The sequence below is a fragment of the Rhagoletis pomonella genome, unplaced genomic scaffold (assembly GCF_013731165.1).
Source record: "Rhagoletis pomonella isolate Grant_MI unplaced genomic scaffold, Rhpom_1.0 Rhpom_scaffold_00008, whole genome shotgun sequence".
Classification (NCBI taxonomy): Eukaryota; Metazoa; Arthropoda; class Insecta; order Diptera; family Tephritidae; genus Rhagoletis; species Rhagoletis pomonella.
In genome coordinates this window covers 45,329,877-45,356,665 of record NW_023458562.1, presented here as the reverse complement: position 1 = coordinate 45,356,665, position 26,789 = coordinate 45,329,877, and the positions used below count along the sequence as shown (strand labels likewise).

General features: G+C 35.9%; 1 protein-coding gene and 1 long non-coding RNA gene across 8 annotated transcripts in view; both read right to left on the bottom strand.

The window, feature by feature from the left end:
* Positions 1 to 26,789, bottom strand: part of LOC118744935 (homeobox protein 5) — an 84,385-nt gene that overhangs the window by 16,874 nt on the left and 40,722 nt on the right. Inside the window, exons 1-2 of one of the 7 annotated variants that reach the window (XM_036478373.1) lie at positions 7,557 to 8,432; positions 6,660 to 7,499 (exon numbers count right to left, since the gene is read on the bottom strand). The exons of 3 other annotated variants lie outside the window; for them this stretch is intronic. In XM_036478373.1, coding sequence (XP_036334266.1) covers positions 6,660 to 7,499; positions 7,557 to 7,941 — 1,225 coding nt within the window. In that variant the 5' untranslated portion in view covers positions 7,942 to 8,432. Of the gene's footprint in view, positions 1 to 6,659; positions 8,438 to 26,789 lie in introns of those variants that run through there. 3 more of the 7 variants (XM_036478372.1, XM_036478371.1, XM_036478374.1) reach the window with 3 other exon arrangements.
* On the bottom strand, positions 4,353 to 5,975 carry LOC118744942. The gene is made up of 2 exons (XR_004993599.1): positions 5,669 to 5,975; positions 4,353 to 5,381 (listed from the first exon to the last, which is right to left on the bottom strand). It is a non-coding gene; the product is annotated as an uncharacterized LOC118744942 (long non-coding RNA).

Here is a 26,789-nt window from a genome sequence, read left to right as displayed (position 1 = left end):
GGGACCACTCTGTGCTTTGTCGAAACAACGGTACCTCTTTTGGTTAGCCTTCTCACTAGATAAGGATATCTGGTTTTGTTTCGGTTATTCGTAGGTTGGCTCCAAAAACGGATTATTGGATTAAAAAATATTCAAGCGTTAAAAAATACCATAATAGATATGGGTATGAAAAAAACAAAAAATAAAAAATTTGTTCCAGACATTTTTTAATAGTAACCATTGCCAACTCTCAATAATTTGGCTACAAAAGTTAATAGATTTCGTAGCGAATATGCATTCAGACTACAGTTCTATTGCGCCCGACTTGTGTTTATAACTTTCTTTAGCAGTTTCATGCGTAAAAAGCCGTAGCCATTTTATTTTTTATTTTTATGCTTTATCTCTACTTTATTTATAGAAGACCTCTTCAATTTTAACGTAGTTTTTTTAACAGGGTTGCCACTTATGTAGATATTTAAAATTATAATTAAAATTTTTAAGCTAGAAAAATAATAGAAATTAAAAAAAAAAAACAAAATACAACTTTTATCTACGAAAATTTTTAAGTAGAATTGCCACCTCAGAAAAATTTTTAATGTTCGTAAATGTGTGCAGACGTAGACTATCTGCAATACCTGCTGTTTCATAACAATAGTGCTATGTTTTGATTAGTTTTCACCTTCCAATGATTTAGTTTTTGAGACAGCTGGCAACTATCTTTCAGCTTTTATTGTAAGAAAGAAATTCGTGATTTGAGATCTTCTAAAATTCAAGTGCTACATCTCGAATTTTTATTTATGGTATCTAAAAAGATACGAGCACATATTTTACTTGGTTTTAAAAGCTGTGCAAAAAATTTAGCATATGCATCTTCTCATAATGCCATAACCATTTTGCAACAAATTTGACCAATTTTCTGCAAAAATCTTTTTTCCGTTTCCCTACGTGATATACATATGTATGTATTTATGTAGTTAAACCTGCCATACCAGCACATTATGGGCACTGCTATTATTAAACATTATAGCCACTTGACACCGCCGTCACAGAATCTGTGCAATTTTTAATGGACGAAAGTACTTTTGACATTTCGCAAGCATACGTTTTATGTTCCACAAGAGTAGTCACAATTTAAATTGTGCCAGAGTTATGCGGAATTGTGTGCCGGTTAATTGCAAGTAAGCAATTCGGTGCCACTCTTTCATGTTCATGTCCATGGCAGAGCAGTGGAAAGGCATTTATATTATACAAATATATACATACATATGTAACTTAAAGGAGCCACATTTAGCGGCGACCACTTGAAAATTAAAGTTATGTGGCAATGCATTACAACTGAAAGCAATTCGACTCGCGTTGGTGCTGGTAGTGGCGTCCCTCCATCCAGCGCGCACATTGGGTCAGGTCGTTGGTGCTAAATATAGTTTTCTAGACTGTACTGTTACTCAACGCATTAGTGTAATTTTTTTTATACAAAATTGTTGTTGTCTTCTTTACATTTCTTTGGCTGCTTTCAGCTGTTGCTATAGCTTTCGTGGCAGCGTAATTAATATCTCTCAACTTCTACACATTTTTTTTTGTGCACTCCGTACTTGAGAAGTTTGCGCAAACTTCTTCTTGGAAATGCATGACTAGCTGGCAAGGTGCTTCTTCTGCTCAAAGCGTTTCACAAATAAGTACATAAGTACTTAGCTGCGACAGCGCATGAAGACGACTTCAAAAGTGTTTATTTCTGTTCTCAATTAACAGGTAGTGAATGAAGCAATAAGAATGAGTAAAAAAATAAACTAAGCAGTAAATAAAAAGTCAAAAGAAAACTGCGGAAGATTTACATATGCCACTTTTCGTAGAAATGGTATGGAATTCTTGAAAATCAATATTTTTCGATAGGAAAGTTCTGGTTCTCTTCAGGAGTCTTCTATTAACAATACCCAACAGCTTATTTAACCATTTTTTAATACTACAGATTTTTTATTAATCCCCTCATAGCTTTTTGTAGCATTTTCTGTGGGTTTTGGCGGGCATATAAAATATAGTTACTATGAAAAAATTGTTAAATAAATAATTTTGTATTATTATTGGGAATTTCCTGAAGAGCAACATAGTTTTCCGGTCGAAAAATATTGATTTTCAAGAATTCTATACTATTTCTACGAAAAGTTGTTTTTTTCCCATATAAAATACATGGAAAACTTTGAGCGCTTCGAGCGACTCTAAATATTTTTTGATTTCAAAATAAAAAAAAACAAGCGTATGAGGGGGTGAGAACATAAAAATTCTGACTTTCCTTTGTCAAATGCATTTTTGGATCACCAGAGTGTACATACATACATACATATTTATATACTACACATATCGAGCCCTAACCGCAAAAAATATGTAAGCGACATTTTTGTTTTTAAAATTTGTTTGTTTGATGCAGAAATGTGCCTAGAGCATCTAGTTGCATTTATGCATCAAAAATAAAATAATGAAAGCATGTCCCTTAAATGCATAACCTTTTGCAAACATACCTTTGGCCTTGTATCAAGAATATGCATATGTATGTATGTATGTAGAAATGTACATTTTCCTAGTATGTAGTACATTCGTGTGAATTACATACAAACCTTTAGCCTTGCCAATTAGCTCAAAGCTGATAATTTTTGACACAAAACCATCAATAAGGTTGAATACTCGCTCTACGAAATCGTTCTGCAGTTGTTTTTTTTTGTCTCTAGCTATCAGCTACTCTATTGACCTTTTTGAACTAGCAAGATGAAATGATGTATTGCATATAAACGCTGAATAATACTTATGTCCATATACGTATATACTTACATATACATTTGTATATATATAATAATTATGTAAAAGCTTTCGCTTGGAGAAGTTTTTCCGCAAATCAAAAATACTAATTCGACTCTATTCACGGACTATGGTTCATATCAGAGATATTATTATTAAGGGGTTGGTCCTTGGCGAAAGTTGTATTCTTTCCATAGGTGAGTAGATCCTCCTATATAGAACCAAACCACTTTCGGCCGATGAGCATTACTTTTTTCTTCCCTAAGGTATTGGGAAAAACGACGACATAAATAGCTCTACATCAGATAAGACTACCGTTGAAAAAGCACTAGTTTTTAGGGATTTCAGACTCGGTGTGTGATTTTCAATATCGAAGCTCCCTTTAATAACGTTTCCCCGGAGGTTTTCGGTAACTCCCTGAATTTGCCTCTAATACGGTTTGTTCGTCTTAACTTTGGCAGGAGAAGTACGTACATATATGTACATAAGGTAATGATTATAACAGAGTTTTTTTGAGTATTGAGTACTTTCGAGTTCTTTTAAATTATGATTACTTTCAAGTTCTTTTGTGAGTACTGAGTGCTTTGGAGTACTCAGTATCGATATTTTTTCAAATACATATTCGCGAAGCTATGGGCAAAATATAGTAAAATTTCGTGTTTAGCTTTTCTTAGAACTTTGCAATTTCAAAAATATGATTAATTCAAAAAATCAAAAAAAAAAACAATATGGATATCAAATAAAAGAGTAAATTCTGAAGAATTAAAAAATTTGTAATTTTTTGGTGCATAAAGGCGAATGGGTATGGAAAATGTCCTTTTAAAATTTTGTCCTTGAATATCCTTTAAAATTTTCAATATTTATTTTTCAAAGAAATATATGTTAAGAATTAATTTAAACACTTTTAATACTTATTCGTCTTTGTAACCCAAAATCTTTAATGTTTTTAAGTTCTACAGATTTTTCTCTTTCATTTGGTACCCATACTTTTATTCTACATTGTAGCAAATTTTTTAAATAGTTCTTTGAGTTTATCATATCTTTGAAATTTCAAAGGCCTGACGTCAGAGGGAAAAATTTTAAACACAATTTTACTATATTTGTCCCATAGTTACGTGAGTATACCGATTGTTCCGTGTGTTTTTAAAATTGTTTGTTTATGTGGCACGGTGTCATCACTACTTTCTTGAGTCTGGCTGAACTAAGTACAGCTAGCGTCTACGATTTTGTGACCAAGGACAGAAAAAATGTATAGGGCCTCATTTGCGGTAACACAATGGGAGTGTGCCAGCTTCCAGCGATGGATTAATATTTAATTTTATTTTATTTTATATAAATATAGTACAGCTGGAGACCACATGACCATTATCACACAGCAAGTGCTGGCCTTTTGAAAGTCGATTAGGTGACGTGAAGAAATTTTGATTTAATAATTCATATAACTCATATAATTTATGTAAAAGTGGTTATATAACTGCTTAAACGGCGATTAAAATTTTATGAAAGGCAACAAACTATCGAAATAATTCCCGCAAGTCATTTGTCCAAATAAGAAACCCATAAATAAATCATAACGCTTAGTGGAATAACATTTTTTTGTTGGCTTTTTTTTTGTGTCAGTTTATTAGTTCATTGCAACTAATTACACGATTATGTGCATTTATGGAAATTCACCTGCTGCTATGTATCGCACTAAAGTTGCCTTATAACTTTCATTTGCAAGTTATAAATTTCGTTATTTTTTCGTAGTTACATAAAAAGTAATGCGCATTTGGTTTAAACGCTTCCAGAGCTGACAAGATAGGGTCATGTACGTAAATATGTATGTATGTAATTAAAAAAATAAAAACAGCTAATTGCGGTAAGTGTAATGAAAATACACAGTGAAGACCTTTAATTCATGATGACAGCAATGACTAAATTTTACCAAAATGGCAGTAGCTTGGCATTAAAAAAATAGCATGTCTTGTCGATACGCAGATTACCAACTACTCTTCGCTTTTGGTGAAAGAAGAATTGGAAAGGTGCTACTGTGGGTCAAAATATCATATTTTTCAGCTGTAAGCCAAACATATGAAATACATAGGCACCAATTTACTTAGAAAAAATCTACATGGTGCCACTGGTTGACAGAAAAAAAAACACTCACCTAAATATGAACATATCATCATGCAAAATATAAAAAAAAAAACAATAACATGAGTTATGGTCCCACCTCCCACACAGCTTGTTCTTTCCCATCTAATTTCCTAATTTAGAGGCACTGGATTGCCAGTTAAAAAGGGCTGTAACCCTGGAATGCCATATCACAAATAGCTGGAGTCGAGTGGTAAGAGCTTACTACTAAATAATACCCGCCAAGACTCAGATACGGTCCCAAGACGGCGCAACATCAAAATGTTAGGAGACGTTTTTTTGTTTGTTAAATAGCAGTGGGCAGGCGATAGGCGAACCTCCTTGCGTATTTTCATCTTAAAAAAACGTCTCTCAAAAGCTTTCACCGTTTGAATTTGGCTTCAATCTCTCTAAAATGATGCGTGATCGCTAAATTTACTATATCATTTTTATGCTAGGGCGTAGTACTACCCTAGTACGATTATCAGCATCTATTAAACCTAACCTGGGTTCAAGCCCTGGTCAAAGCAACATCGCAAAAAATATAGAAAAACGTTTTTCTTAACAGCGGTCGTCCCTCGGCAGGCAATGGCAAACCTCCAAGTGTATTTCTGCCATGAAAAACAGCTTCTCATAAAAATACAATCGCCGTTCGGAGTCGGCGTAAAACTGTAGGTCCCTCCGCTTTGTGTGACAACATCAAGGCGCACGCCACAAGTCGGAGGAGAAGCTCGGCCAAACACTAGCATATGTGTAAGCGCCAATCTATATAATATAATAATTAAACCTAAAAAAATTGCAAGCAAACATTTACGCTCGCTGGACAATTTTCACAATCTTAACCTAATAAATTGCATTTTGAACCACAGTGCCGCTCGACAAATGACTTGACATGCTAATAAAAATGATGTTATCGAACAATCGATCAATGGTGCAAGGTGTCTGATGGGTGATTGATTGAATGTGCATGCAGTGCATTTGTAGTCCGTATGTATGTATGTAAGCGAATGTACATATTTACACTCGTGGGCATAGTGATAGGTACAAAATTCAAATTAATATTGTTTGCAATTAATATTTATCTATTTATTTATTTTTAAGAATTTTAATTTAAAATATAGTTCGATCTGTAACAGAAACCATATAAATAAAACTTTCAAAGCTTGCAAAAAATTCACAAAAATTATTCAAACTTCAAAAATTTTCATCAACATTTCAAATTTTTATTCAGAAGTTTTTCGAGTATGAAATTTTTTACCCCATTAAATTTTAGTATAATAAAGTTGAAGTTTCAAGCTTAAAGAAAAATTACCTTTGATTTTTTAGAGTTTTTTTTTGTCGAGGGTGCTGGAATATTTTTTTTTTCTATATAAAAATAGATTTTGTTCATACGTTATATGGAAAAAATGCTAAATGTCCTCGCCAAAATCAACCGTAATTTTTATTGACTTGAAACTTGCACCTTATTATACTCAAATTGAATGGGCTACAAAATTACATCCTAGAAAAATTCTGAAAAAAAGTTTTAAATTTTGATGAATTTTTTTTGAAGTATGATTAATTTTTGAGACTTTGTGCAAGTTTTGAAATTCTATTTATGCGGTTTCTGTTATAGATCGAACTATGTATGTCTATGGTATTTTAAATGAAAATTCCTAAACATAAAGAAATAAACATAAGTGACAAACAATATCATTTTGAATTTTATACCAATTATTATGACCATCAGTGTATATGGATGCGTGTGTGTATGCAAGCATATTAGAGCAATAATTTACTTTTTTCAAAATGCACAGCGTCGGGCGGCATGCGCGTGTTAGTAGAATTGGTAGTAGTAAAAGTAGTAGTAGTAGTAGTAGTAATGGTAGTAGCTGTTGTTGTTGCAGCAGTACTAGCGGCTGCTAAAATGGAAACATTGTCATGCGTTGCACTTGAATGCATTCGCTTGGCGGCGGTGGCGACGGTCGGGGCGATGCTGTCATGGCCAACACCATCGCCATTGAGGACACATTGTGGAGGTTCAGTGACAGCAGCTGTAATGCAGCTGTTGTGCGCAACAATCGATGGCGCTATTGTTGTTGCTGTTGTTGCAGACACCATTTTTGGCATAGCCATTGTCACAATTTGTTTAATAACAATCAGTACTTGTGATGAGCGGCGCTCTTGTTGTTGTTGTTGTTGCTGCTCTTTTATATTCGTTGCTGCTGCTTTGTCCTCTTTTTCGCCTGCTACGCCTCCTTCTTCTTCATGCTGTTGTTGTTGCGGCGGCCACCGCCGCCTTTGCAACGCATGACTGCTACACTGTTGCTGCTGCGACTGCTTTTGTTGTTGTTCTTGCTGGTTAGTAGGCGTATCATGCTGAAAAAACTCACTCTTTGGCAATTTGCCCGCAGCATTGACATTTCCGTTTCCCTTTTGGCTAAGCGTTGTTTGTTGTTGTTGCTGCTGCTTTTGTTGTTGTTGTTTTTGCGCACTCGCATTGTGACTGCGCTTAAGCGAAAAACTGCTAACCACTTTGGCAAATGTGGACTGCTGTTTGGCGAGCGCACCACTGCCGTCCGAGTTGCAGTTATTTTTATTGCCAATTAGCTGGTCGTTGGCACCTGTCGCTTCTGCTTCGCGGCTGCCTGCTAGCGATGGTAATGTCTGCTCAGGCTGACGGCTCGCAAGCGCTTGCACTATTTTGTAATCGTTCGCGCTAGTCTGGCCATCGTTTGCCGTTTCTGCTGATGCGCTAAATTCCGCCATATTTGTTGTTGTTGCCCGATTACCGCTTGCAACATCCGCTTCAGCTGCGCACGCCTCATGTTGCGGCAACATTTTTCTCTGCTCCCATTGCTGCTCCTCTTCCTGCGGCTGCTTAGCTTCACGCTCCTTGCCTTTTGTCAGCTTTTTTGGCTTCTTTGCGGCTTCCGCTTGCCCAGCTGGGCCCGTCAGCTGCTGATATTCGTCGTAAATGCTGCAGCGCTTGTTCGCTTTGACCACAGTCGCTGCGGATAATTTGGAATTTTTCGTCGTTTTGGACGATTTGAAAATTTTATTCCACATTTTTTTACTCATTTTGTATGTGTGCGCTTCTTTTTCACTTTATAAAAGCCAAACAAAAAACGAAATTCAGCTAACTCTCAAAATTGTTGCAACAGTTTCAAATCACTTGCGCTCAGATTTACTCAAAACACTTCACAGCACTTTGTTTGGTTTGGATTTTCGCTTATTCTTATTCTTTCTTAAGTTCACTTTTTCATTGATATGGAGTATAACCAGAATACACTTTTTCCTTTAACTCATACTCTTTCCATTTGCCACCCGCTTCACTACACCTTACACGCGCCATGTTCATGGCAAAATTTCCATGCTCTTATCGTTTATATAGCTCAACTAGATTGTTCGCACAACTTTTCGATTTCGGCAACAAAATGCGACTGATTGCGCGTTGTGAAGTAAATAAAGTGTAGACCACCGGCAAATGCGATCAAGCGCTTAGTGAGTACTCGAACTAACAGCTGCTGCCACCGCTTCTGCTCGTGCTTTGTTTGCTCTTGCCACTTTTGCCATTACTGCAGCGATTGCTGCTACTGCGTCGGCCGCGGCAACTGCTGCTCCACTTCACGCGCCATCTGTGCTGCGCTTCGCCGGCAGCGTGTACTGCTTTAAAATACACACACAAACAGACTTCTATATAATTCTGCGTTGCTTTATTTCGTTGCTGTTCTGTTCCGGCTCTGCCGCTCTTCACCTCTTCTCGACAAATAAGCTCTGTCGCAAACGGTCGGTAGTCTCTGAAGAAGCTCCAAGTTCCATGTTGTCTTCAAGATTTTGAGTGCGCCATTTACATATTGAGGCAAGCCCTCTAGGAAAAAATACTGCAGTAGAGTGAAAAATTTGTTGTAAGTTTTTTGGCGCGGGCAATCTGGTATTCCATATTCCACAGTCACATGCTGGTCCAAGAAGTTTAACCTGGGCAGAATTTCGAATAAATTAGATCCAAGAAATATACGACCATCCTATATTGATATCAGGGGCTTCCATGTGCTGGGTACCGAAAATATCGACTAACATGAGAAGGCACCCAAACCCGAAGTCGATGAGACGACTAACTTGACTGACGTTTGAAAAGGTATCCTATTCTCCAGATGTAGTAATCATTGGGCTCTATATTTTTCCAGCACTGACAGAAAAAATGACTTCTTAAATAAAAAAATGGTTTGGAGATCATACTTGTTTTGTTTTTTTTTTTTTTTTGAGACGATAGAGATTCAATAAAAAAACATAAGTTTACCCACTACTTATGTTTTTTATTGAATCTGTATAGTCTTCAAAAATTTTTATTCTTTTAAGTAGTAAAACGGTAAAAATACCGTCAAAAACACTATGAGAAGCATTGAAATTCAGATTTTGACTTCTTCGAAACCGATAAAGACTTTACTTTTGCCGAGAAAAGCGTCCTACAGGACAGAGTTTTCTGGCCTCTTTTGAGCTCTCTGATAGTAGACTTGCCTTTTAATCAAAGATTTCCTCTAGCGGAAACGCTTCAATCACATCTAAGATCACGTGAATTGTTTTTGCATTAGCGTCAAAAAAATATCTCTGGGAGCTCCGTGAGAGGCCGGAGAAAATCCTGAAGAGGAATAGTGATCTTCGACCTAGTCGAGAGTTTTCGGCCTATATCACAAAACTATTCGGAGGTCACTGAGCTTCTACTTCGGCTTGATATACACAGCTTTAGTCAGACTGATTATTACGTATTCCGCTGTAGTAGCGTTGGACAGATCATTACAAACATTTCATATGAAGGTCTGTGGAATGGCAGAGAACACTGGTGACCTTACCAGCCTTCTTGCCGCGCCTAGCCTTGGCAATGCAGTCTTTTTTACGTGGGAAATCGAATTGTAAGACCTCCCCATGCTTAAAGATGTAATAATAATAATAATAGATTGGCGCTTACACATATGTTAGTGTTTGGCCGAGCTTCTCCTCCGACTTGTGGCGTGCGCCTTGATATTGCCACACAAGGCGAAGGGACCTACAGTTTTACGCCGACTCCGAACGGCGATTGTATTTTTATGAGAAGCTGTTTTTCATGGCAGAAATACGATCGGAGGTTTGCCATTGCCTGCCGACGGACGACCGCTGTTAAGAAAAAACCTTTTTTTTTCTACATTTTTTGGGATGTTGCTTTGACCAGGGTTTGAACTCGGGTCCAGCGGAGTGGAAGCGCGCACTGCTTACCACTACACCACAGCGGCTTAAAGATGTAAGCCTGCATTTTTCTGCGGAAATGAAATATCTGGAAAAAAACGTATAAAGTTTTCGGACAATATCGAAGAACTTTTCCTTTGACTTGATAACTGAAAATTGTTTTGATACTCGTAAGCAGATCTTAAATGAGCGGTTGTATAGCCGTTCCGGGTACAACATCAGGAGAACCTCTTCAAAATTTGTTGGACTAGTTTCTATCAGATTTTATGCTACATGAAAAAGCAATACAAACGATGTTTCGAATGCATCCATATCCATTCGGTTGGGGTTGGGTTGGGGGACGACAGCCAGAGTTTCGGCACAGCGAGTTGTTTAAAAGGTTGTGGAGCCAACACCATTGATTATTGATCACAAATAAATAACCATCCGATTAACTTCGCTTCAAGAGAATACTGTAGAGACCTAGCCAATAATTTAGGGACTCGATCAAAACCTTTAGCACTAAGGGCTCCAAAATAGGAAATGGAACTAAAGACGGCTGGCATGTAGGCGGTAACTAATCGGAGTTTACAGTGATAGAAATTTGGCACTAAACACCTTGAATATCGCTATTACTTTTTCAGGACTTGTGTAGGGGGGTGAGTTGAGGTGAACCACATATGTATGTGTGTTGCAAAATGCACTAAGCTTAAACTCATGGGGCTATCGGGTCTCTATAGTATTGAAGGTAACGAATATTTGTTTTGACTCTGAGCTGTATCAGACGCCAGATCCCTCAGCACTAGCTGAGCCTTACCTACTATAATAGGAAAGACCAGTCAAACTGTGACAAAAGATCTTCAGTTAACGAACTATACTGATTTAGTTGATTTATTATGATTTAGTTTAGGATCCATTGTCCCATCTTATGCTTCCTTTTTAGTCCTATTATACTTATATCACTTACTATAGACATCTTAGTTTCTTAATAGGCTGCCAGTAAGTAGATATCTTAATACAGTGCCCGAAATAAACTTTCGTCTTAATTTTTTTTGCACTTAACTAATTCCTAGTGGCATCAGTTCATATTGCAGCAAAAGTTCAACATCTGATTTTCGTTCCCCTTTTCAATGAGGCTTTCTGTTTCATCGTCAATTGCGTCTTCCGCCGGTTTGTTTTATTTTTTCTTTTTAATTTTAAATTTTAAAATTTTTGTCTTCATTTCCATTGCGACAAAGTTAAAATACCCACAACGTCGCAACGTCTATTCACTATTTAGGGTGCCGATCGGTGCTCACTGGGCGGCGTGTGGAGCGTGGTGTTGTCGTTGTCGTTTATTTATATTTATGTTTCGTGGAAGACACAAAATATTCACATCGAAAATCAATTGGCCATCATTGTTATATGCCACAATTGCTAGTTTGATAGTTTGAGTGCAGCTGATAGATTGTATCTTAATTTTTAAGTATTTACGTGTGTATGGATATGTTTGCGAAGTGTGCCCGACATCATTCCCATGCGGCGAATTAATTTCTATGCAGAGCGCTTGAACGATTTTTTGTGAATAAACCACAAGCTTTCTATTTCTGCATACATATTTGTAATGTAGTTCCTTTAGTTTAAGTTTATAAACGAAACTCATTAGCTTATAGCCTTTAAACTCAGAAAAGTGAATTGTTATCTTTGAATATTTGTGTCATATGGTTGGCGCGTTGAGCTTTCTTGTTCATGGCTTATTTTTAAGCATACACTAGACCTGATAAGCTGACGTCTTTATTAAAGATCGCAAGAACCATTTTGGTTCACTTGCCATACGAAGTAAGAGCTGGAGTCTTTCTAGAAAGCAAATAACATCTCTTTATTCGGAGTCTTCAGAAGATTTGTGCATCTATAAGACTCCTAATTATTCAGGACTCATTAAGTCGGTTCGCTCAGTCGCCATTTAACGCTTGGATCATTAGTGCCCTCAGAAAACAAAGTAGATAGTCTTCCAGCACATTTATGTAGAAATTTAGCCACAAATATTGTCCTCAGCAAGACTAAATGTCCTATAATCTGGCATCCGCACTTGTCATGCGAAAGTAAGAGCTTCGAGTAAAAGACTGTGCTCATAACATCTCCTGACGTAAAACGACCGTACATAGTGATCCACATGCCAGTCAGTATCGATCACATATAGTCTCGTAGTTATGGATGCTTGCCCTCAAACGATTTAAAAATGAAAGGACTTTGTCGTTGTTTTCTTGTAAGATTGATCTAAAAGTTTCAAAGTGCCTCTAACTAGATCAGTGACGATCAAAGCTCTTTGCAGATTTTATATGGATATGCGCTAGCTGAAAGCGCTCTCTGGTCGTCGCTGCGCTGAATACGCAAATTGCAAAGATAATTATTTTTCTTGCACGTCTAAATAAAATTTATGGACACCTTTAAAACTCTCTGCAATCGAGCAAAGCTGTGCTCATCACCGATCTTTTAAAAGTGGTGTTAATAAAATAGAGCTTTTACTCTATTCGCAATCGTAAAATATCAATAGCGAGCTTTTAAAAGCTTCATCCGTTGGATAAATGTATGTATTTAAATCATCCAGCTTTTCAGAGCTCTCTATATGTAGATTTTATATGGACGTAAAGAGCGTAAAAGCTGTCTTTGCTCATCACTGATTTAAAGCTTAAAAAGCTTTGTTTGCGAACCACAGAGAGCTTTTACGCTGACTTGTAGGGCCTTTAGAAGCTTTTTTCACATCTATTATCGACGAGGAAATTGTAAAAGCTCGCTCTGCCGAGCAATGTACTAGGTCAGCGTCGGCCAAAGAGAGCTTTTGCTCTGTGCGCGTCCATATACATATAATCGTGATAGGCAGTCTTTTATCCGCGTACACAGATTTTTTAGGTTTCTCTACATTCGGGGTATTCCCAACTTTGTCGTAAGTGTCGTATTGTTGTATATCGTAAACTTTAAACGGCTAAAAATAAATTAAAATTGTTCGCAACGTACCATAAAAGTCATATTAAATATTCGTTCAACTCAGAATTTGTGAAACCAAAAGAGTCCGAAATGAGTCAGTCTGGTTGACTGGTCTCGGAATCATATTTATAACGAAAGAAAAACTCATTTTAGACTCATAAATTCTGAGCACCCAGAAATTGTTTAAGGGGTATGTATATCGAAATCCATTCTTTAATAAATTTTTATATTGTTTTATTTTAAAGCGCGTACTCGATGCCTGAAAAGCTTTGTTTTGGACTGTTTATAGTCATAAATTAATGATCCCCAAGAGAGTGGCATTAATTGAGGAAACACAAACTGAAACACTTTTGCTCTTTTTAAATTTAAAAACTTTTAGTTTTTATTTTTCTTATTTTTATGCAAGTATCATTTATACACACATATGCATATAGACTTGACTGCACCAAGAAGAATTATTGCCACCATATGAGCTAATGGATAGTTGTGTGCGGCGGCGGCGGCGGCGGCCAAATGTTGATCCCCATATTGGCATACTAAAGAGACATAAACATACAAACCACAACAACAACAACAGCAACAACATTGACGCAGTAAAAAATAAAATAAAAAATAAATAAGGGCGACAGCAATAAGCAAAAGTGTTTGATATATTAAAGATTTACTGTCAGTCAGTGATTGGATGTTGGTAGTCAGGCTAGGCGGACGAGATATGCATCCAAGTAGCAGGTCAGCACCCAAGAGGCAGTCAGCCAGCCATTCCGTATTGGTGGCAGGCGGTTAGGAAGCAGCGACAAGCAGGCGGCCACACTTGTGTTAGTTGCGCTATGCAGCTGCGAGATTTTCACTTGATTATTAATATTATAATACGTATGAATTGTTTGTTGTTGTTTGTCGGCTTTGTGCTTTATTTTTATTTATTTTCTACGAGCGTGAAGTAATAATTGAATGCTGCAATGCTGATGAGCAATGGAGGCAATGAAGACAGTCAGCCAGCCCATATAGATGTTGCAACACTCCTCCATAGGCGGTGGCATAGCAAACATTGTGCATAAGAATGTGTGTAAATATGTATGTTATTTTTTGTGTGCATGTAAATATGCAGTTACAGTTGCGTCGCCACCCCAGCGTTGTGTGTTGTTGCGAGTGTTGCGTTGCAGCAGCAGCAGTCGCGGCGATGCATTAAATTAAGACAAGCTATGCGCACCAAGAATATTGCAGTACCTCATACTTTGGATTGCATGGCTTGGCATTGCGTTGTTTTGCTTTGTTGAAGGAATGCGCATATGTGGATATACTATATGTATGTATGTATGTAAATGCTAGCATCTGCATTATTTGTTTTTTGCTATTGCAATTGTTTTGATGTTTTGTTTTTTTCTGAATATGATTTTGATCTTGTTGTTGATGCGATTGTGTGTTATTGTTGTAATTATGAGTGTTGATGCAACAGATATTTAAGTTGATGCTTTTTATAATAGTCTCTGGTTGTTGTTTTTGTTTGGCTTTAATATCTACAATATTTGTTACATATCTAAGTACATACATATGTACTCATGCACTTAGGTACGAGTGTGTACATATGTACATTAGAGTGGTCCAAAAATGCATTTGATAAAATAAAGTCGGAATTTTAATGCGCCACCCTCTAGGATTGTTCTATTTTTTTATTAAAAAAAAAAATGTACTAGGGAGTGCTCAAAGCGCTCATAGCTTTCCATATATTTTATATGGGGGAAAAAAACTTCTCCTAGAAATGGTATAAAAGTCTTGAAAATGAATAATGTTTTATCGAAAAACTCTGTTTCTATTCAGGAGATTCCCAATAATACCCAATTGTTTCTTTAACCATTTTTTCATTGTAACTATATTGTATAGGTCCGCCGAAACCCCCAGAAAATGAAATGGGGGGACAAATACAAAATCTTTAGTATTAAAAACTGGTTAAATAAACAATTAGGTATTGTTAATGGGAGTCTCCTGAAGAGAACCGGAGTTCTCCGATCGAAAAATATTGATTTCCAAGAACTCTATACCATTTCTACGAAAAGTTGTTTTTTCCCCTATATAAAATACATGGAAAACTTTGAGCGCTTTGAGCAGTTCCTAAATATTTTTTTATTTCAAAATAAAAAATAGGGGTATATTTTTTCTGTATAGAATCTTAGAGTGTGGCGGCATTAAAATTCCAAATTTACTGTTTTTGGACCTCTCTAATGCAGTACATATGTAAATTTGTATAAAGTATGCAACCACAGCAATTCATTGCTGGCAAGGATGTTGTTAATTCGCAGCATTGTTACAATGTTGCTAGCGGTTTTGTGATTATGCTGCTGATCGTTCAGTCGAGATATTAAATGATCTCTTGAAGTAATATGTAGTATGTATGTATGACTATACCATTGAAGCATGAGGTGCGTAATACCACTCCGTATCTATGACCTCAAGCTTTAAAAAATTTTAACAAAGAAAATCCGACATAAAAGGCCAGCATTTTTCTATTTTCTGTTAAAAAAAAACGACAATTGCTTTTTATTCTTAAGACATTGGTAAAAAATATTTTGATCTGAGAATATTTGTAGTTATTTTTTTTTCCTGGAGCTTTCGAGAATACTCGTATTTGGGATTTTTTTCAGATTTTCCCTCTCGACCGAGCCTTTTACTGGGTCATTCTTTTTGTGCTGTAGACATTTTTTGGCATTGATAAAAAATAAATGATTCGTTTTCTGGATTATTAATAACTTATTCGAGACATAATTTTTGATTTTAAATATTTAAGGTTGATCAAAAATTGAAATTATGCGTGTGGTTTCGTTGATTTCTTGATATTTCTCCCATTTTTTTTTAACTTTTTTCGGCACCGGAAAGCTTGTAAAAATTTTATTTTTTAATATTTTGACCAAGAAAATCCGTTATTAAAGGATATTGTTCTAATTTTGTTTTGAAAAACCAAAACGCAGATTTTAGCCTTTTTTTAACTTATTCCTGGAGTTTTCGCATTTTTTCCGAAAATGTTGCGTATTTTCTGCCGAAATTTAAGAAATTTTTTCTACTTTTTGTGGCACTGATACGTTTTCCTTGCCAAATTTGAGGCACTGATAACAAAAATTAAATGATTCGTCTCTGGATTTTCGTAATTTATTCGAGACTAGTAATTTTTGCTTTTAAATTTTTCAGATTGATAAAAATGCAAAGAAGATGCTTGCTTTTTCGCAGATTTTTTGGGTGTTTTTCCGGGTTTCGAGATTTTTCGACACCGATAATTTTTGTTTTTAAGGTTTTAGGCATCAATAAAAAAATGTTTTCTCAATTTTTTCGGGACTGGTGATTTTCGCTTCTTAACTTTTCGAAGATTGAGAAAAAAATTAAATGCTTTGTTTATATTCGGACTTGGTATATATTTTTTCCAGAATTTTCCTGATTTATTCGAGACTGGTAATTTTTACTTTAAAATTTTTAAGAATTGTAAAAAATCTAAATCATTCGTCTATTTTTCGTATTCGGTATTTTTCCGGGATTTTCTCGATTTTTCCGCTACCTTCAATTTTTTAAATGATTCTAGGATTTTCGAGACTTTTTTGTATTACTTTGAAATTTTTGGGATTTTTGTGGCCATATAGGGTCGTGTTTTTCTCGGGATATTTTTCAGAAATGTTTGGAATGTTTAGAGATTTTACCGAAGAAGTTTGGGTTTAAGAGTAGCCTATAATTCGATCTAGTACTTTGCAGAAATCCAGCTGGCAGCAACTTTGAAGTAACGCAGTGAGACACGATACATACATATTTCCTAGAAATTCTTGGCTTCACTACTTTGGAATCTATCCCTATAAGTGTATCGTACATAGAAGTGTCTTTTAATGACGGCAACAGTAATCTTTCAATGACCGCAAAAGCCTGAGTTCTATCCCGGAAAGGAAGCCTGCGGTGGTAAAAGCAGGCGCTGCAACGCAGCAACAGGAAAGACCTAAGTATATCACGACGCACGAGCCAATACAGTGGAACCCAAAACTCCTGCTCGAGACCGTCTCCTATGAAAAATTTAGAAAAAACCTGCCCTTCTCGATTGATGACCACAGGAAGGTCCACCGGAGGCAGGTCATCATTATTTCAAAATCTCTAGTCACACTGGTGGGTACGACAGGAGACATGCAACCATTCTGATGAGATGCCCGTATCAAACCAACCGTACTCTGTCTACTTATGTGACGTTTCTCGAAAGTATTACCATTAACGGATAGTAAGAGTAGGTGGTACTCTAATTGTGGACAAGGTGGGGTCTTGGTCAGTTGAACCTCTTGTGAATCTCAAATGAATGGGCTATGCGATTTGTTAAAACTTCTTGGGATAGATACGAATATTATCTTGGGAAAAAGAAATTTCTGTTCTATGCTCCAGCCAGTTGCCGTACAGAAAATATTATTTCCCCAAAAGAGCTGTGCACTCAACACGTAATAAGTGCTTCATAAACCCGTTGAGAATTCAGATTCAGCCGCCTACACCTTCCTCTCGACTTCCGCGTTGTAACGGTATGCAGCTGTCCGCGATTACGCATCAGGATATTCGCACCACTATTTTCGATTTCGTTGATCTTTTTTGCTTTCTTTCAACTTTTTGTTTTTATTTTTGCTTTTGCATGCAATGCCATGGAAACATTAAAAATAAATTGCATACAAAACGACTACAAAAGGTAAGGGTCTTATTTTAGAAATTTAAAAAAGAGAACAAAACAAACAAAAAATGCAAAAAATGCAGCTCCAGCGCTTTATATTGTTGGCAGTGGGAGCTCTTTTCCTTTTTGCTTTCCTTACGCAATTTGCCAAATTTGTAGTGAATGAGTGAGTAAGCGAAATGCGAAATATGGCAACAGCAATTTCAGATCAGTGCCTCTTGCGCTTAAAACATTTGCAACATTTTCATTGCTTTGCAAAATAACGCAGACCAAAGGCATAATAAACCCAAATAATTATACTAAAAATGTCTTGTGGTTTTTAATAAATAAAAAAGTAAATAGCAATGTCCAAAACAGGGTCGACGCAAAACGCGCTTGTGAAACTTTTAATGGAAATGTACGTTTCCGTTTTTTTTTTCTTTTTGAATTTTCGTTTAGTCTTATCTTCCTCTTTTTCCACTTTTATCTGCGCTGTAAAACCAAAGCGTTAACAAAACAGCCTGTTGAATTTATTTTTATTGTGGCTATAATCAAGTTGTTCTTTTTTCTTAAATTTCTTTTTGGTTGACTTCGTAAATTGCCCGCAGTTGTCAACAGTAAATCTTTGCCGCCTGTTTGAGAGCAATCTTTTGTGTGACATTTTCTCGCATTGCAAACCAAAAATGGTATTTTCATGGGGAGCAAGATTTTTTCCAGTTGCTGTTGTGTTGTTGTAGTACTTTTGAGTGCATGAAAGTGAAAAGATCAGAGCGAAAAATATTCGTATACTTGTACATAATACATTTGTGTTTATGCTCAACGAAAGGAAATGCAGAAGTGCTAAATTGGCTGTAGTGCGAAGCAAAGTCGACTTGAAGGTACTTTGGGGAATTGATGCTTTTGGTAAATAGAGTCATTAGGCATGTGCAAATGGCTTATTGGCGCGACTGATGTGTGACCCATGAACAATTTGGAGGGGGAGTTTCCTGTTAAGTTGACTTTCCTGTGAAAATGCTAATTTCTTTTTCTCGGAAAGCGAAGCATAAATGTGTGAAAGGGGCTAAATTACAAAGGTCATGTGAAATTCTTGTAATCTTTTACTCCGTCGTTTCCTTCTTCTCTTCTTCATAACACTCTATTCCTTTAGCTGTGAAGCCTGCGATCTTTATTGCTTTGTCCCTCTGAGACGCAGAGCATAGGTAAAAGGAGATAAAAAAAGATTATGCCTTGATTTTAAATAGATCGGATAGTGAATGTCGAGATGAGACTAACAAATAAGACCGGCAGATTACGCCGAGCAGATGATCTATCCATCCAAAGGGGCTTTAGAAAACTCCTTAATCAAGCAGAGAGGACATTAGGACTCGGAGTAAAATAAATCTTGCTGGCGCAAGCTCACGCGCAGTACTTTTTCAAAATTATACGTAATTTCGAAAAGCTCATAGACTTTCAGATATCTTGCCTGGTCAAGCCAAGATCTGATATAGACCTCTAGCATTCTTTTTTAAACAGCCATGCTGCGATCTATGTTCTTAAATCGAGTGCGCCTAGCTCGAATTTTTTTTGAGAAATTCGTATAAATCTACCATCCCTTCGACATTTAACGTATTCGAAAGGAAAAGAAACAGACGGCCTGTACTCTCAAATTGAAAAAAATGGCCAGAGTGACGTCGATTAGCAGGTGTAAAAGAGAGAAAAATAGAGTGTCCAGTGTTGAGTGGATTGACGGCGAGTAGCAGCGATCGTGGGCAGCAGTGACGGGAGGTAGAGACTAACGGCGGTCGATGTTGGTGGTTCTCAGCAACGATGATATAGCTGGTGCTGGTATCGGCAGACAATCTCTCGTCGGTAATGGTGGTATCAGTATCGGTGACTTTAGGCGGCGATATAGCTGATGGCAACCAGTGAATGAATTGGTGGGCCGCGTGATGATTACTGGGATGGTGGCAGAATCGGTATATACCAACTGATTCGAGGTTGGATCGTCCGGACCTTTCGGGAATAGTAAATCGTCTACGAAAAGTGATTAGTTTGTTTACTGTCAACAGGCTATGTACTTATATATGCGCTGTGGGTTGGGCAATTTATGTTCGTAATATCGAATTGGCATAAAGAGCTTAGGATAGGCGGAAAACATAGGAATGAATAGGATAAGATAGCTAGCGATAGAGAAGGATAGGTTAGGCTACATAACGATAGGATAGGTAAGGATACGAAAGGACAGACTTCCAAAGGCTGCTAAGAAATGCATTCTTACGCCTGAGTTAAGGAAAAGGGATTTTTATCTAAATAATCTAAAATTATTTATCTTAGATAACAGTTATCGACTTTTATTTTTACAATCATACTTATAAAAGACATTTGTATAAATCGTAGTAAACTTTGGTTCTCCAATATCTTCTTAACTGCGAAAATTGAAAATGACTTTTATACGTATGATTTAAAAAATAAAAGTCGGTTAAGTGAATGGGCTCTGATGAAGTGCGCCTAAAGCAAAATCGATAGAAGTCTATTATATACAAGCTTTTTTAAGAGTATTTTAAATTAGAAATCACCACAAAATAAGTTAATTAAAAAAACATGTAAATACCAAAATAATTCCCACAGTGAAATAATAATATGCATGCATTAGTCACTAAATGCACATAGCACTAACAAAAAAATGTAAAAAAAATGGAGCAAAAGTTAAAATCGATTAAGTGATGCAATTGATTGGCTAGCTGCACAAAAACAACAAATAAGTAAAAAGCCAATTACAACAATTCAAAACAAACGGAAAATAGCGCAGGCAATCAATTGAAAGCGAAAGAAAATTTCAATTCCACAATAAAGATGTGCGTATTTGCGATTGCAAGCGACCGACTCCATTATTTTGTGGTTCATACTGCGTTGGACTTTTGTTTTTCGATACCTTTTCGTAGCTTATGCGCTGCAAACTCGCTGAAGAATGAGGAAATGCGACGTAGAGTGAATGGAGTGTCTTGTTGCTGTATAATAGCTATCAGCAATTGTCTTCATTTTCTTCTGAGCAGGCAGTGCCTGTTTTTTCTTTTTTTTTTTTGTTTTTATCTTTTCAAATTTCAAATGTGAATGCACTTGGAGGTACTTAAAGCAATTCTTCCGCTGCTTTTTTTCTTTGTCTTATGCCGACTAAAATTTCGTACGATTTCTAATTTACATCACAGCCATTTAGTTTAGAGAATTACTGCTTTAGTACGAGGGTCGACAAATAAGTAAATGTATTAGAAGACAAATAAAGTGAATGATAGATATTTACCGTCATACCTTATTTCTTACTTCGGGGTGGTTTGGCTAATTTGATTTGTAGTTAGCGGCTAAGCTTTAACTATTGAATTTCATTTATGAAAAATTCTCAACTATTTGTATTAGAGATTCCATAAAATATTTACAAATAAGCTGATCTAAAGGTAATAGGTATATTTTTGAGGACACTGAATAATCTTCGAAAATATCTTAGCCCATGCATGATTTTCCTGATCTCCGAACTAAATGAAATAGGAAGGTAGAATCGGGCAACTTTGTTTTCGGTGGATGACCAGGTATCCTTCGCAAATTCACAAACTGAGCCGATAAATTATCAACAGTTTTTACCTTGAGATAATGCTACGAGTATTATTAATATTGTGTCAAGCGCATCAAAAAATGATAATAGATTTTATTGTGATGTATCTGATTGAAGTAGGCAGATTGATATTTAAGGAATTGTTAGCGAAAGATGATAAGAAAATTAATAGATTAAAATTTATTTGGTTTAAAAGAAGAACAAATTTTCGAATCACGAATGTATTTTCCAAAATGTGCCAAATTTTCACGTAGCTAAACTTTGGTTGGGTCTATTTGCGTTGAGTTTTACGGGTAGCTCTGATTTCCAGTCAGTTTGGAACAATCATTTATTCCTTTCCTACAGCTGATAGCCAGTTAATCCAGTTGCAAGGATGTAGTTTAGGTTTACTACTATGATGGTTGGTATTTCAGAGGATATTCTTCCCGTCATACTTATACTCGTACTCCCCGAGGCGCACTAAATGCCATTCGTCGCCTTTTACAATAAGCATTTCTTAGTGCGATTATACGAGTATTCTAGAAAGAAAGTAGTCGATCTGGAGTCATAGGTCGTGAGGTGCTCATATTTTTTATATTAGTCTTGAGACCGAAACCGAGGTGGGTAAATTCATCTATAACTATAAAATAAATATAAAATGGGTTTTCTAACAGCGCTAGCTCCTTGGCAGACAATGGCAAACCTCCGAGTATATTTTTGCCATGAAAATTATTTATTTATTTTGACTAATAAGAGGTCCTTAAGCGAATAATTTTCGGCAGAAAAAAGAATTTAGAGCAAAGATGCACAATATTGGTCTCAAATGAAAGGTTACACGAAAGCTTTGATACAAATGTATTCTTAAACAGAGTTGCCAGCTATCTGAGAATACAAATTCATTAATTTTTTATTGAAGATAGATTTTGAGAGCTTCATTACATTTTAGACGATTTCTTTTCGAATCGATTGTTCTCTTTCGATTCACTTCGAATGATTTATTAATCACTTTTTTGATTTCGATCTGGCAAAACGGCCGCTAATGAGCTAGTATTACCGAAGGAAAAAGGCATAGCTCTGCTAAAAAGCAAACATTTTCTGAAGAAATAAATAAAGAAAAAATTTAAAACCTTTTCTGCTATTTAACATTCGTACTTATTGAGCGACCCTCGTTTCCACATACCCATGAGTTGATTGCCTCGTGTTGAAGTGTGAACTTCAGCCAGTTTTTTGTCGCCATTTGTGCATTTTGTTTGTGTAATGGTAAAAATAAGTAATGTTGTTGTTGTTGTCATAGGTGCATTCTCTGTTGCCACCATCTCTCTCTCGTGCCGTTGAAAGCTTGACAAACGATTGAATGAATGAATGATTGACAGTAGTGCGTGCGTGTGCTTCGTATTTATTTTTAGCATTTTTATTTTTGTTTATTTGATGTGAGTTGTTTGAGCTCTCATTCATTGACAGCTGTCAGAAATTTCTTGTTACACCATTGATCTCACATCAATCTGTGTTGGAGTGTTGTTGGTAAGTTGTTTAACTGAATAGTTTTCAAGTTTGTGGTTTGTTTGTTCAATATTTGTAAAAACAACTTCATTGAAATATTTATGTATGTATGTACATTAGACCATACCAGAAAAGAAGTTTGCTGAACACCTCTGCGCCTAAAATATTTTTGCAGGGTAATTTGTTTTGTACTCGGCCAAAATCGCTTAGGCGGTTACAGCGTCAATAAAGAAGGAGAAGAATTTTTTGATTTTTTTTTGCCGAGTGTAGAGGTTGCTTTTTTTATATTTTTCGTCATGTCTGCTGCATTTACAGTCGGATCTTAAAGTATGCGTTATAGATGTCTCGAGGAGGCAATTTTTTTGTTCCAAACTCCACTGTCCGCAAGTGACCTGTTCAAGTACTGACCCACCAGATCACAGTTCTTACCAACCTCATGCCAGTAAATTAAAGCTCGCCAAACGCCATTAAAACTTACGTTAAGGAAGTATTTCGTTTCGACGGAAATTTCGACTTTTTTTGGCCGAACTCAGGCGTTGCCCTTTTTAAAGTATAATGTAACCATGTTCGTGACTGTAGGATATCCTGTTTTTTGTTCCGAAATTGCATTGCTGAAATAATTTAGACTCAGGGGTGTGTACGGCCAACTTTTTTTGTTTGGGGTTGTTAGGTGGTATGGTCTAATGTATTGTAATGATTTTTTCATGCGCTGACGCATGGAAAACCTTCGCATACAACTTTTTAATGCTTGCTATAATTTATTTTGTCTATTCACTTGCTGCAACTATTTATTAACTCCCTTTTCACTTTCACGACCAAACAATGCCAAGGTAACCAGACTAAATATTGCGAATTTGTTAATTTGTTTATTCTTCCTTTCTCCCAAAAATGTAAACAATATCGTTGAATGGCCTCACTAACGCGCTTTAGACTTGCAAATTAAAGTACAACTAATAAAGTTGAGTTAACAAATTACTTACATACATATGTATGTATGTACATTGTTTGAATAAACCTTTTGCAAATTCGTGCAGTGGTGAAAGGCGCACGAATGCGTTCATTATTTGTAATTCACATGCAGTTGTGCTACATACTTACACGTGTACATATGTATGTAAATACAAAACTATAATAAATACATAATTAAAAATACTTGAAGGTTTTTACATACATATACAAAAGTATATACTGAGCAAATTCACAAATCATTGAGAAAAATCTGAGCCGACGCGAAAAGCAATTACAATGAGAAAGGTCAGTAGTAACGCCTTTGCATATTTGATAACGATAAGAGCAGACGCCAGTTACTTTTCTCATATGTATGTATGTATGTATGTGTATATTTATCTAATTTTTTTAAATACTTTCATTTCCCACAGTCGTCTAAAACAAGCGTGTAACTTTAACGCCTTGATAATTGCAATGAAATGATGCTGAGAAATTGCCTGTAGTTGCCTCTTCATTTTCATGCATTTCTAAATTATGTCTTCGCGTAGGAAATTTATAGCCGCGAATGTTTTTTTCGCACCACATTTAAGCTTATATGTTTAATGCAAGCAACCTCTTGGTAGCATTAAAATACGCCTTGATGGTACATAATGGGTTGGATTTATTTCTGTGTTTTTGTTTTTGAGACCTTGCATTACCAACCTTCTGTCGCCAACCTCAAAAACAGCAACAGTCCGGACTGCTGCGCCCCGAGACGCAGTAGTTGAAAGCCGAGAGTCTGAAAGATTTCAACTGCGCTTCATTTTGCAAGGTTTTGAAGGTCTTTCATGAAATGTATCTGGTGTTGTAAAGTGATTTTGACATTTCTTGTCTTGAAGTTAGCTGGCATCAAGCAGAAAAGTTAAAACAAAACGATGATCCAAGCGGGGGTTACAAAATAAGAAACCGCATCACTCAGTAAATTTACGTAGTGTTCGGCACGATACGGAAACAGAAAAGTACAGGAATTTCATTTTGACTGACCAAGACGTTCTTTTTCTAGCGCAATGCTTAATCAAACCGTTCGTTGGCCGCTTTGGCTATTCAAACTTTCGCTAGGCCCAAACATAAATGGGCTTCTTAGACGGTCAATCCCGAATGAAAAAATACACCAATCGTGCGATTTGGCCTTTAGACTGAGGGGACTCATGTGAACTCAATGACTGCTGGACAAAACTCTCTGGCCGAAATATGAACTTCGCGGACACCTTCTTAGGCTCAATGTTGGTGGAAGGTTTCCTTATACCCCATAAGCTGAAGTCCAGAGATGTATACTGGTGATAATATCTATCGATCAAACTGGAGAATTTACTGGTACAAATACATATTTAGCTCAAAGGTTCTACATGGCGGATGAGCAACCGCAAATCGAGGACGAAAAATTGTCAGATATAAATATGTACAATGACAGTTGTTTACTCGACGTGCATTTATGTGTGTATGCTAACTAGGGTGTCTCACCATAAAAAGTCGCAGTTTTTCCACCGGAACGCCAAAATAATGCCGAAAAATATTAAGATTTACCTAACGTAGAAAATCGCATTGATTTTTATGATTATTATTTTTTTTGCTGACTCTGTTAGGCATTTTCTTTCATATAAAAAGAAATTTCGGGCAAGGCCGAGCATAATTTATATGGAAGAAAAAGAAATTATTAAAAATCAACGCGATTTTCTAGGGTCTTGAAACTTGCACTTTATCTCACTAAAATTTAATGGGCTTTAAAACTGCATACTTATAATTTTTCTAAAATTTGCGAATAAAAAGTTCGAAAATTTTGGGGCATTTGATAAAATTTGGTAAAATTTGTAGAATTTTTATAATTTTTGTACAAGGTTTTAGATGTTAAATGTTTAATTAACCTGATACTTTTTATATAATGTGCTAGACTTTTAATTATCGAATAAACAAAATATAGCCAAAACTGTCCGAAATATTTTGGTGAACATCTTAAAATATAATAAAAAACAAGTATCTACGGATATATTAGTGATTCACCCTAATGAATATTGTACAGATTGGAAAACATTTTGCACTCTCTCTAGGAGTTTTAAAGTTTAAGGGAATGTTTCTAACATTTTTTACTATTAAAACTTTTGTAACTTCTTAAAAGAGGTACGCTAAAGTTAGATTTTGTTTTTATATTTTAATAATTTATTGTAAGAAAATGTTAGTTTTAGAAAATCTTCCATATTTAAGCTCAATAAATAACTAAACAAACTAAATACATTCCACAATCTGGCAGCATTGCTAGCATCCGGTTTAGTTGCCAACGGTTATTCCATAAGCGAGAGCAAAGCTTTTCGACTGGTGAGTTCATTAACTGAAGTGTGGTGTAAAGCTGTGACAAGGCAAAGCGAATTGTATTGAAAGAGCATAAAAGCAGTTTTGTAGAGAGCAAAGTTTATACTTAAGACATAAGTACAAATGTATGTATATATTATTTAATATGTATTTATTTGCACACTGCTTGCTTACCAGCAAAGATGAGCACAAAAGAAAATCAGCGAATGTTTAAGTAGACATACTACTTAAGTACATACATATGTATGAATGTGTGTAGTATGTAAATGAACTAAACAGTTTGTTTAGGTAGCATTTATATTATTTTTCTTGGTAATAGTTAAAATATTTGTGCGGTGAGTCAAACTTAAGAAAAATCTAATAAAAGATGAGGGAGACTTGACTATTGTCACAGCATGAATTAAAAGCTAAATGAGTTATTTAACTCGCATGCCTTGGGCACGAATATAATTTCAACAACTACATACTTGTTCACTTTAGTAATCAAGCAAAGTTAATTAATTAAAAGCCAATTTTCAAATGTTACAATGGAACTCAGAACAATTGCCTTTAATCTCGACCGCAAAATAATTACTTAAAACGTACATATCGACACCTCCAAACCATACCATGCTTAGTCACCTTAGACTTAGTCAGACTTAGCATAGAATAGTTTGGAGGCCTTGATATGTACATGTTAAAACTCGAGAAGTGATCACATTTTTTTTTTGAAATGACATTAGGATATAGAAAGTAATAGATCCAGCGTTTTATGACTAAATAAAA